Below are 17722 nucleotides of genomic sequence, written 5' to 3'. Positions count from 1 at the left end.
GCATAACACCTCCCCCCTAAAAAAAAATATTTATTTTGGGGAGTGACGAGCAAAGTATAAAAAAACGTATTTACACTTTTTTGGGTTTGAATGATATTTTTAAATGAAAAACGTTTTTTATTGAACATTTAGTCTAGATAAAAAAAAAAAGCACGATTAATTACTATATTTTAATCGACTGACGCTAGCTCCATCACAAATAAGTCATGCTAGCAGCACTTAACAATGCACATTCCCATTAGAATAAAACTATTGAAATATTATGAATTCAACATATTGTCGACCCCACAAACAGATGGTCACTTACTCCATGGTCATCTGGGACACCACGTCAAAAGTGGTGAAGTCGGAATTGGCAAAGTTGTCCTTATACTGGCCCATCTTGATGGCGTCCAGCCACTCGTCCACCGTGCTGAAGCTGGAGAAGTCCGGGATGCTGCGGTCCAGCAGAGGCAGATGCACACTGTGGGGGAGGGGGTGGAGTGTGGGGGGGGGGGGTCGGAGGCACAGCCAGGAGGCATTAGAATGAATGATGACGGAGATCGCAGTCGCTCCGCGGACCACCTGCGAGCGCTTCCGGAACCGCCGCTTGCGTCACACGTTCTCACGGCCTGAAGACAATCCCGCAGGCCTCGTTCATCAAACTACCTTCTCCAAACTCATTTCCTTCTAAAAATGGATTTTCCAAATGAGGCGCTGAGCTGTTTCGGGAGGCAACGTTCTTTCTACTGGGCGTCTGTGGAAAATCGGGAATGCTTTGGATGTGCACAAAGGCCTCAATCCTGGATTTGCATTTGCTGTTTGCCGGAAGGATTTGAAAGAGTCGGTTGTAAAAAACAAAAGTGCATTTTTCTTGATCGGTAGCGCCTTTCACACTTTTTTTGCTGGATTGGTGTCCTGCGTCTAAGGTAGTGATGCAGGATGGATGGACTGAAGTCTACCCACAAATTTGACGGCTTGTTGACGTTTGACGGGTCAGATGGTCACCAATGTTCTGCTTTGGCTAAATACGGATACATATAAATAAATAAATGTGGATACAACACTGGCTACACCTCCGATGAGCCAATTAGACGACAAGGCAGTTTAGACGTGACAATACAAACACTATTACGACCACTAAAACTGTTGGCGAACGTCCGGAATACGTCTTTGCGACCATTTGCCAAGAAATTTTGAACAAACTTCCTTACGACTAGAAACACTGTTGGTGAATTTCTTTCCAACCGTTTACAACCTTGAACGAACTCTGACAAAAAAATAAGCAAAAAAAAAAAAACACGCAAACGCTTGCAAACCTTAGATTTAGTCCAGTTTCAATCACGCTTATAAGTTTTTATCAAAGTTAGTCAACCTCATCCCGTTTTATCTAGTCCATTTTTAGTCAACTATAAATCCAGCATTTTAGTCTTCATTTTAGTATGAGTCAACAAAACTGTCAACGTTTTAGTCTAGTTTTAGTCAGGACGATCATTTTAACCCTAAAGTCAGCAGATAATGTCGAACATTGCGGATCTAAAACTATTTCACATAAAATTTTCTCTCATCTTTTTGATGGAAAAACAACTTTACGCACAATTACAGTATATCAACAAGTGGCTACTAAAGCTCCATGCTATGAGCTAGTAAATTAGCCAACATTGGTTAGCGGTCGGATTAACATTATGGTTGGAACGTTATAGCCATTGGAGTAATGTTACGTTACAATTTTTTTGTTTTGTTTTAACCTTTGACCCTGAATCCACCTTTTGTCTGTCTCATGTGTTTGTGCATGTTGCACTCGCTGGCTGCAGACATGACGTGTCACATTATTTGCATTTTATTTATATTGCATAATTAGCAGAGACAAGATTTTACAAAATCATATTTTTGTTCATGAACTAAAATGTCCATAGAGTTTAGCCCAGTTTTTAGCCCCGTCTAGTTTTTGTCCGGTGGAAAATGTGTGTTGACAAAATTAGTTTTGTTTAGTTTTTGTTGACGAAATAGTGGGACACGAGGTTCAGAGAAAAACACTTAAAAAAAAACGGACTCACCCTGAGGATAACGGGGTCATGGCCTTCAGGGTGTTGGGATTCCGGATCATCTTGTCCAGGTTGTTGACAATCTGACTGAACTTGGGCCGGTTGTTGCGGTCCTTCTGCCAGCAGTCCAGCATGAGCTGGTGCAGCGCGCTGGGACAGTCCATAGGGGGCGGCAGCCGGTAGTCCTGCTCAATGGCGTTGATGACCTAAAATGAGGAGAGGACGCAGAACCCAGAGTTGACGAAAAAAGCGTCACCAAACACTTTTCATTGATCACTGATGAATCTACATGGACATCCTGAGAAAGACAAACAAACCCATCAATCCTTGTTATTTCTGCTCGCGATGACACCCAGACTTGCTTGTGAAAAAAGAAATGGTGACGTCACCCCTGGCCTCAAAAGTGTGAACCGGTAATTGATTGCTTGCTCAGTTGATTGGGGGCGCACGAAGGTGGCGCTTGGCTAACCGGCCGGAACGACCCGAAGAGACACATAACCTCACCCGAGTTCATTATGGGGGTCCATTAACGAAGCCCCCCCATTCAAAGCCAGATTAATCTCATTCAGGAGACGTCCAAATAAAGACCCTGATGGGGCACAGGCGCTATCTGCGGCTGCTAATAAGATAACAGCCGAGGTCCTCGTCCTCTCCTTAGCACATTAGCGTTCTCACTTTCAATTTCAAACTATTCTCATTGTCTCCCCGACACGTCTCTCCTCTATAATTTGCTCCCTTCCCACCACTGCCCAGCAGAAGAAATTGAGGCTCCAGTAGAGAGCACAAATTGTCGACAGAGCGCCGCCGAGTATTTTCAAATGATCTGATTATATCCGTGCGGCAGCTGGAAGGAATTATCACATGAAACCCACACTGCCGTTTGGAGCAACGGTGGCCCACACCGCTGCGGCTGTAAAACGGAGGTGGGATATTAAATATGTTGACGGGACAATGCCCCGTAGATGAGTTAAGTTACGCACATCTTGATTGGTCATGTCCCAGTAGGGCCTCTCCCCGTACGACATGACTTCCCACATGACGATCCCGTAGCTCCACACGTCGCTGGCCGAGGTGAACTTCCTGTACTGGATGGCTTCGGGCGCAGTCCACCGGATCGGGATCTTCCCACCCTGCGAGTACAAAAAAGCAGAAGCTCAATGACACCCGGAAACATTGGCGCAGATGGTAATTTAAACTGGGAGGTGGATGCCTTAAAACGGCTGGGAGCAAAACGGGTCAAAAGAAATACAGGAAGAGGACAAAGGGGTGGGGTAGAAGATCATGAGCAGGAATATAAAACTAAATTATACATTGAAAGATGTGCGTCAATTATGATGAAAAACAATCTTAAAAACATCTTTCAGCTGTGGTGTACCTCAAGGCTCTATCCTAAGTCCCATCTAATTATACTTGCACTCTAATTACTTCCACCAATGAGGTTTCATAATTTCTTTGTCAGTGTAATAAATTCCTACTTTACAGATCATCACTGTAGTTTGAGCAACGCTGAAGAAGAACACACTTTAATAAGGGATCTCACATTTTCCAGAATGGAATTAAGGATCGTTATGAAAAATTCAGACACATACAAGAGCATCTTTGAAGAAGCTTATCCAGCATTAGCATAGTTCTGCCTTGGTGGAGTTCAACATGCTAATAAGTGCCATTCTATGCTATTTTGACACCACTCCAAAACTAAAATATTTTTTTTGTTTTCAGAATTTTGGCAGATACATTTTCTTGTATTACGTACACTCTAAAAACAATTGGGTTAAAAGTAACCCAATTATGGGAAAAAATGGACCAATCCACTTTATGGGTCAATTTGAACCAATTTTCTGGGTTGTTTTATACAAAATTTGCTTTATTTTTTTTAGCCAAGTAAAGGATCTGACCAATATTTATGAGTTGTTTTACACTAAAAGACCCATTTCTTGACTCAAAATTGGGTTCTCACCAGGGCGCTGGTGTAGGTGGGGTCCGACGTGTCATCTTCCAGGAAGCGCGAGAGGCCAAAGTCGGACACCTTGCACACCAGGTTGCTGTTGACGAGGATGTTGCGGGCGGCCAGGTCGCGGTGCACGTAGTTCATGTCGGCCAGGTACTTCATACCCGAGGCGATGCCCCGCAGCATTCCCACCAGCTGGATCACGGTGAACTGGCCGTCGTTTTGCTGGAACACAACAACGCAGAACGTCACAAGATCAACAGACACTGGGTCAGACGTTCATATCCACACAATCCTGCGAAGGAATGATGACAATTACAATGTGATAAATAATGAGAACCACGCACTAAAGCCAAAAGATTAGCAAAGCTGCACGCGTTAGCACAAATTAGCTAACAGTGTAATAGTGTTAGTGTGTTAGTTTCGGACAAGTGGCTTATCATTAAATTGTCATCGTGAGAGCCGTATCTCACCAAGATGCTGAAAAGTAATCTTAAAGACATATTCCAGCTGTGGCGTACCTCAAGGCTGCGTCCTGAGTCCCTTATAATTAATACTCGCTAGCTCTTCAACAACAAGATGCAATGTGATTTTTTTTTGTGTGTGATTGGTGACATGTGCATGCAGAATACACCACTCACTCTGTTGTGGATTTTCAGAACTACATTGTGGGGTTTACCTCGGTTTGTTCCTTAATATTTTGCAGGCTTTTTTAATTATTGCCACCCAATTTGCTGTTTTTTCTTTTCTCATAAAAATAGTGTACTGTACAGTGTGGTGGGGTTGTTATGGCTCAGTAGATGGGTAACTCGCCTTCAAATTTTTTATTTTTTTCAATGCAGAAATTCACCCATCACAGACAGGCAAAGAATGTGTGACCCACGAAAAGTGAGGGAACGCTGTATACTGTAATTCTGTGATTGCCTCCATGATTGAAAATACCAAATGTGATTGGAAATACAATACAATTTTAATAAGCGCTCACCACAGGGTGAGCGGATTAGGATTAAATTTGCCAGTCGTGCCTTCTCACACGCCCTATTCATTTGCAATCTGCATATATGAAAAAAAGTTGCTACATTTGGTGCTTATTGCTTTTGAAAAAAAAAAAAGTCTGAATAAAAATTTTAAAAAAGAAGAAAAATTAAAAAAAAGATGGATGTTACTAAAAAAATTGTTGTTTAAATGTACTGTGTATTTTCATGGAAGAATGCCAGAGACCTTAGAGTAAAACACCTGGAAAATGCTTTTATTTGTACAAAAAAAAAAGATGTAAAAATAGATCTCTCCTGTAAGAGACACATAAGAAAGGCAAAATGTTATTACTGGAAAGCACTAGAGTGTTCTGGTGGATCAAACATTCATCTTTTTTTCTTCTTGACAATTCATATAAAAATGATTTAAAATCTCAGTCATACTATATTACAATCATTAATATGATTATTTAGGATATTTTATCTTGACCAGAAACAAAATCCATCAAAGTTTAGCGCGCAAAGGTTACTTTTAAATGTGCAATAAAAAAGAGGCAGCACAGGACACAAAGAAAGAGAGAAGTTTGTATTTAAATGCTCTCTGCAGGCCTGGCCACTGTAAAGCTATATATATATATATATATATATATATATAAGAAGATTCCGGAGGATGGCGCTCACGAGGGAGGGACGGTGGGCGTCCATATTAGCAGTCTGCGCCAGTGCTCCAGTAGCCTACTTGTCTTTCACGCTTTGCTGCTCGTTAGCCTCGCCTCCTCGCCTCACGCTTCTCCTCACGTCAAGTTGAAAGCTCCTCGTGCCGGCGATTAAGCGTCATACATTATGCATGGCATCCACCCTCGCAATTACACATTGTGTGCCGCCCTTTTGCGTGGACTGCCCATAATGCCAGCAAAAAAAAAAAACAACCCCAAAAAAAACATTCAAATACCTGCCCGGCTTGTCTCAATCTCGCCTGAATGACGTCAGAGAAGACAAATGTGTGGTATTGCTATTCAAAATGAAAAAGCTAGCTTTGCTGGTATGATAAGTAGAATCAGCACCTAAAATGGAAATGGGTCATTATCGGAAACGGGAGTCCATTTTAAAAATAAAAAGATAAAATAAAATCTTCCATAATAATAATAAATTTAAAAATGGTTGTATTGTGTATAACAGTACACTTAGTTGTTTAAAAAGAAAAAGTAGTATGTGTAGTAAATTTTACGGAGGCGTATTGCATTCACTTGAAAAAACAACTACTCCTGTTTTTTTGACAAATTTTTTTTGGAGTACTTTATTTAAATTCTGAATATTTTTTTTTGTTTTACTGAATATTTTTTTGTCAATTTTTTTCGGAATAACAGGCTCAATTTTTTTTTGCAAAAAAAACAGAATTTTTTTTCTCAGAAAAACAGAGCTGGTGTTCTGTTTTTCAGAGTATTTTATTTTTGTTTTTTACCTCTGTGACCTCTGTGCAACGGACACTTTCAATAATATGGTCATGTTTACTTACTGGCTCTCAATGAAGGAATGAACGTGTATACTGTATTGTGGTTTGTTCTTTAATCTCTGTGGGAAAACCCCTTTAAAAAAATACTCTAAAATATTCTGAAAAATTATTATTTAATAAAACAGGGAAAAATTACTCAGAAAAACTGGAAAAAAATATTCAGAAAAACAGAGGAAAAATATATATTTTTAAAAACAGAAAAAAATACTCAAAAAAACAAAGCTCCTTAAAAAAATTGTCAGAAAAACAGGACTTTTTTCCCCAAGTGAATGCGATACGCTTCCGTAAAATTTGATGTGACGTGTAAAATAAAATACAATTGTTTTCGACAATTGGGTAGAAATAAGATTGCAAGGTGTTAATCTTCACACCCTTTCGGCGGGTATTGTCAGACCTCTGCTGCTGCTGCTCCAATACTGTCAAGCCAAACTGACAGATATTACCAGTGAAAGCAGAACGCTGACGTGACATACACAATAAAACGCAATTGCTTTCGACACAAGGGGGCTGGACGAGTGAGTGCAAGGCCGCCTGGTCGACTTTCAAGCCCCCAAATTTGTGTCAAAGTGTCTCATCACTCACCCTGAGGAAGGAGTCCAGAGACCCGTTCTCCATGAACTCGGTGACGATCATGACGGGACTGCTCTTGGTGACCACGCCCTCCAGGCGGATGACGTTGGGATGGTCGAACTGGCCCATGATGCTGGCCTCGCTCAGGAAGTCCCGCCGCTGCTTCTCCGTGTAGCCCGTCTTCAAAGTTTTGATGGCCACAAACATCTCCCGCTTGCCGGGCAGCTTCAGGTTGCCGCTGCACACCTCGCCAAACTCTCCTGCGCGGGCGAGCCCAGACGTTTGTACCGCATCGATGTGTGACATTTATTTGTTTGTTTTTCTCCGCCCACGTCACATCGCATTACCTGCACCGATGACCTGCTCGATCTTCACGCAGGATATATCAATCTCCTTGGCGAACTCCCGCACGGCCTCATTGGGGTCCTCATACGTGAACGGATCAATATAGATCTTCATTCCTGGAGTCACTTGGAAACAGGGAGAGAGACACTAACATATTTGGTTTCACAAGAGAGGAATTTGGTTGGTATCGCGGAATGCAGCGTTTGTGAATTTCCGAGTAGAAATAGTTTTTTTCCCCCCATTTTATTCTCAACAGAGCGGCAAAAACAGGGTATACACTTTCTGCTAATCAAGCTAAATATAAGCATTATTATCAGATGTTTCAAAAACTGGGATTCTGAAAATATAGTACTAGTACCACTAAATTAAGTACGTCCATCCGTTTAAAATACATTAAAAACATGAAATATAATCAAACTTATCATTAGCCTCGTAGCATAATGACTTTTTTTCTAAAGACACTGTACAAAGTACATGTTTAGAGATAATTGCTTAAAATGTCTCAAGTCTAAGAGCTGTGTGGTACAGAATTGTGGAGCGATTTTTTAGGGGGCGTGGCAAAAACAGCACTCGGTTGATGCACATGAGTACCCCTACCCTACCGTTTAACTCATTCAAACCCAAAAACGTGTAAATTCGGTTTATTTATTATTTATGCAAGAGCATACAGGCTTTGAAGCAGTTTCCGACATGACGAGGTGTCTCAAAGCAATGGTAGTTCTTACAAAAAAGGGCCAGCAGGTGGCAGCAGAGTATAAAAGATCAGCCAGGGCCATGTCGCAACAAGCTCTTTTTGCCAGCGTTTTCAACATAAATTTGAATAATGATGAAACTTAGGTATATTCTAAGGCTAATTGCTGCAAAATTGAAACCGATGCAAATATACTTTTTTTTCCCCTGATGAAATAAGAGACTCTAATCTTTTTTTTTTGTAAGTTCCATGCTTTTATAGCAATAGAATACAATAATCTGTGGATCTGGCAAAATCAGTCAAAATACAGTAAAACAGCCGGGAGCGAAGGGGGTTGCTTCAGTGAAAATGGCTGGGAGAGAGTTTAAAACTTTAGCGCCTTCGTTTGACTTAATATACTTAGCTATGTTAATCTGACCACTTTCTACTATTACAACTTGCAGTTAGCTAGCTAGCGAGCTAGCCTACAACCCCACACAATGCAGCTTGCATTCAAGAAAATAAAAAAAACACTGTACATAAGTAATGACATAATTCAAATGTATTGTACGTAAAATATACCATGTGTCTTTTTGGGGGGGTTTGAAGGAGTCATATGAATTATTACAGACATGCGCCACTCGAGCCTGGAGGCTGTAAGCTCATTTAGCCAGCAAGGACACGACCTCTTCAGGCCTTTTAGCAGGAATAATGTGCGAGGCGGGCTGAAATATAAATATATATTTGCCTTCTCTCCCGTGGGCCGTTATCACAGTTGAGAGGCTCGCTCAGCTGCCGCTCTCACCTAAGCCCCGCTGCCAGGTAAATTGGCTTAAGGTGGCCTTTAAGCGTCCGCCGACTTAAACGTTCCAGAGTTTTAAATCCGATTATTTGCCTCTCACCTCCGTGTCGGGCCCGGAGGCTGTTTGAGTGGACCCCGATCTCGTGCCGGGGGCCACTGCGGAGCCAAGAGAGGCTCGCAACGTCAAATGGAGGCAATCTAGTTGGGCACTGATTTTTTTTTGTGTGGTTCTGTTAAAATGCTGAAATACGTCAAGATGGCAGGATTTACACTGCCGGTTAAAAATGTCCAGTTTACGTCTCTAAATCCAATTTTTCAAATTCTATTTATTACATTTCAAGTGATACATACTGTATAACTTTGCTTATCGTCCTCCAATTTTTTTTACCCAAAAATTATGGTTACATTTTATGAGAAAAAAGTAACTTCTATGAGCAAAGGTCATACTTTTAAAATAATTATATTGCCATTTTATGTCCATTTCTATTCACTTTTACAAGAAAAATGCTAATTCTTAAAAATGTTTTTTAATTGTATTCAATGTCTGATTCCATGCATGTTTTTTTTCTATTTACGTGGATATGGCGCATATCTATCTCATTTGTAAGTTTAACTGCTGTTAAAATCAGAAAGTCACAATATGAAAAGATGACAAAAGTCATTATACAAAAAAGGTAGAAAAAAATCACAAACTATTACTTTTAAAATAATTAATTTCACAAGAAAATCATAATTTTTTTTTTTTAAAGAAAAGTCATAATTTTTTGGAGAAAAGCGATTTCAATTTTTAAAAATTTTTTTTTATACAAAATGTCCAAGTGAAATACGGTATAACTTCTATGAGAAAAAAAATCTTACAGAAGAAAAATCTGAATTTTAAGAATATGTTTCCATTTTTTGAGAGCGAGAAAAATAAAATCGATTTAAATTATTCATAATTTTAACCACATTAGGAAGACTTGTGATTTGGATTTCATGATATACGATTTCATGTGTATTTTTTTTTTTTTAATTTGTGCTACCATAACACATCCAAATTGTGTCACTTGAAATCACAAAATTGGAACTGTGTTACCATGCGGTGCAAATCCCGCTCTAAATTTGACTTAAAGTGTCATTGTTTAACGAGGAACCAGCTAGAGTATTACCTTTCAAAACCCAGTTGACCTTCAAAAAAATGAAGCTGCATTTCCAATCCGAAAACGCTGCCATTTCTTCAATTCTGACAATCTCGAGGATTTATTCTCATGTTATAACCGCCATAAAACTGCATGGCGGAAGCTTGACATGGAGTCGCCGAGCCTTTTGAATATTTTATCAACGGCAAATGACTTGCGTGGCATTAGCCCGCTAATGGCGTTATAACACAAGTGAGGGGCTGACCTACTTTCACAACAATGGCTCCAGTTAACGATGACAACATGAACCACGCGCGCCGATATGGACCTTGCTTAAACCCTCCCTCCGACAACAGGCGGGATTAGTGGCGGGGGCGGGGTTGGGGGGGGGGGGGTTGCAGGTTGGTAGCCATGGAGACAGGTGTGTGCGGGAGAGGCGCGATCACTGATGGAGACCACGGTGTGAGACGGTAGCCATGGTGACAGGTGTTGCAGAAGTAGGGGAGGGGTGCAGTGTTAAATGCAGTAAAAGGGGGGGGGGGGGGCTAGGGGGATTTGTGCGTGTGTGTGCGGGTTTTACTCACTGTGGCCACTGGTGTAGTGCTGCAGCTTGTCCGTGTACTCGGAATCGGCCCTGTCAAAGCCACGCCTCCTGGGGGAAAGACAAAGAACTCTAGTGCTGGTGGAAAGACAGAGAGGAGGGAGGGGGCGGGGGCACAGAACCCCCCCCCCCCCCCCCCCAATGGCACATCCACAGTTTCAAAACTGTGAGATACTTGACAGGCTGTCAAGTGTATACTTTTTTCCCTTCTTGTACTCAGTGTGAGCTGTGAAGCTACAAAAGGCGTGTGAGAGCCACGCTAAAAGGAAAAACCACACGAGAATAGAATTATGAGAAAAGTGTCATCATTTCATGGGACTCAAGTTGTAATGTTTTGAAGGGGAAAAAGTGGTAATAATAATAATAATAAAAAAAAAAGAGGTTATTATAATTCCTCGTTTACATGAACAAATCACGTCAGTGTCATAAGTTGTGGGGTCGATTACTATTGGTCAGATCATTCTGTTAGTTCTCGTCCATTTCAGATTTTGCTATTTTGTGTCAAGTTGACTTGTGACCAGAATGTCACAAGTCAACTTGTCTGTTTTATTTTTGGAAAATAAATTCATCTTGTTTTGAGTTCATTCTGCACTCCTGCCTTGCCTCCCTGTATTTGGGTCCACCTTTTTGCTACCACCACCACAACTTTATTTACTAAGATCTCTAATTGCAGCTGCGTAATTACTCTAACAAAGAATCACCCCAAAAATACAAAAGCAGTCCAAGTGCCACCTTATTGACCAAAATTTAAATACGGTAAATGACGCCCTACATTTCAGCTATTTATGTGAGAAAACAAAAAAATTGTATTTGAAGCCTGAAATGCAGCAAAAGGTCAACAAATTCACATATTTACTCCTAAACAAAAAAAGGAAAAAGAGGGAAATTACACACTCAAAAAAAAAAAGCCTCAACATAATATGAGTTGATTGTGGTGGTGGAGCATCTTCCTAATATCAAAAGCCTCTCTTGTGTCACAGCAGAGCAGCCGAAACGCTGACAGTCGCTATGAAGTGTTAATGAGGATGCAGTGCAGCCGTTGTCACACTTTATGTGACACATCATTGGGACCTTTATGGACCCCAAGAAAAATCTGGAATAATAATCAGGCAGATGTGCTGGAGTCAGCTGGCGACTTGCAACAGATCTCCTCCATGGATTTCTGCCTTTATAACTCCAGCAGATAGTTACACCCCCCCCCCCCCCCACACACACACACACACACCCCACACCATTTATATTTTGGCACCGCCCACTATTCACAAGGGACCGGGCAAGCCGGTTGTAAAAACCGGCGTAAAATATAAATTTACCCGAAGAAGACCGTCACGACTGCTCAGTAAACTGCGGTAATATTTGTCTCTTTTTTTTTTTGTATAAAGAATATATCACGAACATTTGGCACAATAAACAAAAACCCTCACTTTTCAGGAAAACAGAAATATGGCATGTTTGTTGAGCCATTAACATTGTGACAACTATTTTCACCACTTCAACCTGGTCGATAGTTTGTAAAACTAACCACTGGTATGAATTTGAAATATTTTTAACAAAAAAAAATTTCACCTATTTTTATTTGAATTTTCAAGAATTGCGGAAAAAATAACTGAATGAGAACACCAGAAATTCTAAAAAAAAATTCGTTTTTACGCCTGGAGGGGGTGTTTTTTTTTTTTTTTTTTAGTGATGGAAACAAGATCGGATAAACGTCGCACGTTTTGACTGATACTACGTCACACCCACGTTTGTAGTCACAATAAATGGCAGATGATAAAGTAAGATATGTTTGGGGAGACGAAGAAACACGATTCTTTTTATAGTTAATTAAAGAAAAAAAAACATTATTGCAATTTTAGATGGCTTTATTAACTCATTCACTGCCATTGACGGCTATTAACGTCAAAAATCCATTAGAACTATTTCTATTAGTTTAACGTTTTTTCCACTTTTGCTAACAAGAGTATGAAAACCTAGATTTTTTTAATTGTACATTTAGAACAGATATAAAGTTTGTGATTAATCGTGAGATAACGAGTGAAGTCATGTGATTAATTACAATAAAATGTGTTTAATCACCTGACGAGATGATTATTAAAAATTAGAAGCGTCAGGCGATACTTTTTTTTTTTTTTTTACACGTAATTAATCGCATAACTTCAATAGTTAACTCACGATTAATCACAAATTTTATATCTGTTCTAAATGTACAATTAAAAAAATCTAGGTTTTCATACTCTTGTTAACAAAAGCGGAATTTTTTTTTAAACTAATAGAAATAGTTAAAATGATTTTTGGACGTTTATAACCGTCAATGGCAGTGAATGAGTTAACATCAGCTCTCAATGTAACGACACACTTCACTTACATGCGGGAGGGAAGCCAACCAGACAAACTACTTCCGTTGAGTCCGTCAAAACCGACATTCCCACCCGGAACTCCCCTTTGTCCCAAAGTTCCGTCACTACAACGTCATCTCGCGGAAAAAATACTCGCAAAAGAAGAGCAGATGGAAACCTGTCTATAGAAATGTTGCCTGGTAGACTAAAAGATAATAAAAAAAAGTCATAAATAAACATTTGAATGTGTGAGAGGCTCACCGATTGCACACGATGATGATGACGACCACAGCGATGAGGAAGACGAGGCCCGCAGCTGCCGAGCCGATGATGAGGGGCAGCTTCTCGCGGATGCTGCTGTTGTATTCGGCTGCCGGGGACAAAACAGACACGCGCGTTCGCTCGTTGAAAAAGTCACAACTGCGTGATTGTCACATTGCTTTTTATGAGAAGAAGGTGCTAATTCTTGAGAATAAAGAGGTCATTTTTAAAAGAGTGATGTCATTGTTACAAGAAAAAACTTTTTTTTTCCCACAAGTAAAATTCATGATAGTTACTGCAAAGAGAAATTTTTTTACATGAAAAGTGACATTTTTAAACACAAGTTGAATATTAAAATGCCACTTTGAAGAAGAACTAAAGACAGAAAGTAGTCGTAATTTTTTTTAAATATATTTTTTACACTATTTTTGTTATTTTAAAAGGAATATGCCACCCTTCCATGAGAATGGAATATTATTTTCTGAAAGAATATGTTAAGAAAAAGTGTGAGATTTATACAAGACAACACATTATTTTATTTATTTTTTGCTTGTTCAAATATTTGGAAAAAAGTAACTTTATTGTAAAAGCTTTTTTTTTTTTTACTTCTTTTTTTTTGCAAGAAAGAAGCTATTTTTACAAGATGAAAATCATAATGGTGAAAGAATATATGTGTAATTTCAAGACAAAATATATATATATTTTTTAAAGAATACATTCCTAATAAGAACTTTTGAAAAAAATAAGTTGTAATTATTTATCATTTCTACAAGGAAGAAGTAAATTTTGTATGAATGCTGTAATGATAAAAAAAAAAGGTTGTGACTTTTGCAAGAAAACGACTAGCATGGAGACTTCTAATCTTGCTGTTTTATGACAGCGTACATGTTTAACCACTGAAGACCGTCAAGCTTGTCCTGCGATCCCTTTGAATGCGTCCGACCCGAGGGTGACATTAAAGTGGATATGAAATCCATACCGCAAGAATCAGCTGCTAAACAATAAATAATACTGTGTTTGACTGTAAAATCACCACTAAGGAGCTTTTGTGTTGTGTGTGTGCGTGCTCGCGTGTGCGTAAGTTGATGTATGACATTCCGGGCTAATGGCGGTCCTGGGAACTGCGGGCTGAAGGAAATGAGCTTTTCAGAGGGAAAAGCCACGAATGGTTGTAACATTAACCTACATGAGCGATGTAGTGTAATGAATATGTTCCTGCTCCTGCGCAGCGGAGAGAGAAGTGGGGAAAACTGAGAACTTATCCTTCATCTAAGACTTGAAAGCAGAAGGCTGCTATCGGCGATTCGCATTCACTGCGTATACATGACCACAACATAAGGCGCCGTCTAGATCCAGGCATTCATGCGTTCATTTTCTATTGCACTTTGACCGGTCTTGTCGCCAACATTCACATTCACAGCTATGGACAATTTCACATGGATGCACAATCGGGGGTGCAAGGAGGTCTCCAATTGCCCACTCTGCTGAATGTTAATGGTTCAATGAGGGGAGCCGCTTCGATTGGCCGGGAGTCGACTGCGTTCCCTCCCGCAATGACACAAATGCTGATGCAAATTCTTTCTGTGCTAGTCAAGCAACTTACCAAAAGAATGAAAACTCCTCCCATGCGAACTAGGGCTGGGTATCGATTCTAATTTCATCAGTCGTTTCGATTTCGATTCACAAGAGTTCAGTTTGATTCGGTTTCGATTTTTTCGATTTGATTCACTTCACTTCGATTCGATATTGATCAATTATGGAACATCAAGTCTTCTATCAAGGTCATGATAAAAACTCCACAAACATTAAGTTCAAAGGAGGAAGTAACTGTTTAAATGATTTAGTGTTATAATCACTGAAATGTTACACAAACATTTCAACGCTATGTGAAAAACACTTTTTCTATTTCCATTTTTTTGTTTTTTTACGAACAGTTTCATCCCCAAAAACCTTAAAAATGTAAAAAAAAAAAAATTTTAAAAGACAAAAATTGACAAGTGTTTTTTCACTTAGCAGCGACGATTTGCATTAGCAAGGATGAAATGAAAATCATTTAAAAAATCATTCTAATTCAATAATTATAAATATAAATGAAAAAGATTTAATAAGTAACTCAAAGGTTTTTCATAAATGTAAGAGAATATTTTTGAATTCATGTAAACAGTCAATGTCAAGAAAACAGTAAAATAAAAAATAAAAACCCTCGGCCTTTAAAATTTTAATGATTAATAATTAATGTTTTTTTTAATCGATATCAGGCTGGATAAGGAAAACCCATTCATTGATTATTACATTTTTTTAAACCCCTCCCTAATGCACACAGTTAAGCCCTGGGCCCTATAAATGCAATAAACACAGGAAAAATCTGAAATTGACCACAGACGGACATTCGGTGAAATCCAAATATTGAATTAAAATATTTTTGGCTTCACTGTTCCAATACTTTTGAAGGGGAGTGTAGTCTTGATTTTTTAATTCAACTGCTTTTGACTCCTCACCTTCCGTCATGGTCTGGAAGTACAGTTTGCCGCTGTAGCGTCCAAAGCCGGCGACGGTGCGCGCTCGCACCTGGAAGACGTAGATGCTCCCTGACTTGAGCCCTCCCACCACCGCCGTGTTGGTCTGGCTCCGCACCACGGTGGCGTTGTACTCCGACCGGTCCTGAAAGGGAAACAAAGAGTCCGTCTATCAATGTCACCATCCGCTTTAAAGTCAAGATAGCACTTTATAGTGACCATCCGAATAAATCTCATGGAGGATGCTGACACGTCTGAGCTGCTTCCCATCAGCTCAGCCGTCACTCAGCGTGCACTCGTGGGCCACAGCGGGGGGGCCCGAGACGATAGTTTTGACAGCCCACCCCTGTCTGGCACGCCTACGCTTGTTTGCGAGTGCGCGTCGACTGCTACTACACTGCGGGAGTTCCTATGAGAATGAATGCTGCTTGTGTTTAAAAAAAAAGAAGAAAGAAAAGCCGACAAGCAGTCGGTGCAGCGTTGTTTTGCCTACAAATCTCTTGGGTAACTTTACTGCAGAGCCTGGTGTGGTTTCATTTCTTCAGTGCTGTCTACGTGAGGACACTCAGTGATGCGCTTGTGGGCTGCACAATCTAATGGGATCCACTAGGAAATAAAGTTCTTTCTCTACCAAAGTAAAACTTCTGGATTGGCTACATGCATTATTACATACATAAATGTGATTTGGTGATTGAGTGACTTCAAGCGATAACCATCATTGCAGAGTAGTAAAGTCGGCGAATGATAAACGAATGGCTTTGGTGGAGGATAACAAGAAGTGCAACACGTTGAACAATGCGGGCAGTGAATTAGGGGAAATAAAGTCTACCAAGTCGGCAAGTTGACTTCTTTCTGCATCATGTTTGGGCCATGTTTTATACACAATTTTATTTTTATATTTTTTTGCAGATGAAGGCAGTTTTGAAACGGTAGCTATAATCAGATCTTTATTTTTTTATAGTGGCCGAATGTCGAATATTAGTTGTCTGCTTAAAAAACGCTCACTGACTTAGCGGGTTTTTATTAAACACAATACGGCACATTGAGCTTCCCCAAATGATAGGAAATAAAATTCTGAATGTTCTAAAAAGTAATTGGGCTGTCGCTGTAATTATTCCAAAATATAACCTTTACTCTGTTTTGTGTGTTCATCACTTAACCAGTAGAGGGCAATCATGCACTAAACATGCCCAGAAGAAGAAAGGGACAGGAAGTTATTGATCTCATGTAGCTAACAGCTAGCGCTACCCTTATTTACTTGTAAGTAAATGACTTTTAGGACACTATTCCATGTGTAATTTATGCATAATGATGTATGTGTGAACAAAAAGGTAGTTAGTGTTTGTTCACCTTAAGCGGTAATCGCTAGCATGCTAATGCTAATCGCGATTGCTAACCGTTTAGCATAGGCTAATTTTGTTGGTGTTTAATAATGCATAAGTATAGAAGACAATACATTATTTAACAAAACAATAAAAATGGTGGGGGCCGATTATTGGATTATTCGATAGAATAATCAATAGGATAATAAAAAGATTCAATTGTGACAGCACTACAGTAAACCAATGTGTACCTTTTCATAGTACTGCAGCTCATAGTCCAGGATGACGCCATTCGGCTGGTCTGGCTGGGACCAGGAGAGAGTGATGCTGTCTACACTGCGGCTCACTTGGTGCATGATGGACACCGTGGACGGCGCTGTGGGCAGACAACAGTGAACAGAGTTGACATCATTGTGGATCCAAACACTTCCAGTAAACCCACACTGATTTGCACGTATCTTTTTGATTGTCGTAATCATCACTCATCATGCATGCACTACTGGCGGGCTCAAACAAACAAACAAACAAATCAAGAGAGGCATTGTTATGTCTTTTAGTTGTTGCTGTATTTTCCTCTCTCTAAATAAATAAATAAATTGAAGCACCATAGCATCGGTTTTCCGTACTTAGAAATCAAGAGTTGATCTTGTTATCTGCCTATTTGTGTGTCTAGCACTAACATACAAGAAAATCCCCAATGGTTGTGATACCCTTACGATGTC

General features: G+C 39.8%; 1 protein-coding gene across 4 annotated transcripts in view; it reads right to left on the bottom strand.

The window, feature by feature from the left end:
- ephb2b (eph receptor B2b) overlaps positions 1-17722 on the bottom strand; it is a 137591-nt gene that overhangs the window by 1898 nt on the left and 117971 nt on the right. The window contains exons 6-15 of one of the 4 annotated variants that reach the window (XM_077572863.1): positions 17252-17376; positions 15661-15823; positions 13163-13271; positions 10549-10616; positions 7377-7499; positions 7042-7289; positions 3982-4197; positions 3005-3154; positions 2037-2230; positions 308-463 (exon numbers count right to left, since the gene is read on the bottom strand). In XM_077572863.1, the coding sequence (XP_077428989.1) occupies positions 308-463; positions 2037-2230; positions 3005-3154; positions 3982-4197; positions 7042-7289; positions 7377-7499; positions 10549-10616; positions 13163-13271; positions 15661-15823; positions 17252-17376 (1552 nt within the window). The remainder of the gene's footprint in view (positions 1-307; positions 464-2036; positions 2231-3004; positions 3155-3981; positions 4198-7041; positions 7290-7376; positions 7500-10548; positions 10617-13162; positions 13272-15660; positions 15824-17251; positions 17377-17722) is intronic. The other 3 variants (XM_077572865.1, XM_077572864.1, XM_077572866.1) reach the window with 3 other exon arrangements.

Source organism: Vanacampus margaritifer, chromosome 8 (assembly GCF_051991255.1).
Source record: "Vanacampus margaritifer isolate UIUO_Vmar chromosome 8, RoL_Vmar_1.0, whole genome shotgun sequence".
Taxonomy (NCBI): domain Eukaryota; kingdom Metazoa; phylum Chordata; class Actinopteri; order Syngnathiformes; family Syngnathidae; genus Vanacampus; species Vanacampus margaritifer.
The sequence above is the reverse complement of the archived record's forward strand: the minus strand, read 5'-3'. Positions and strand labels throughout refer to the sequence as shown.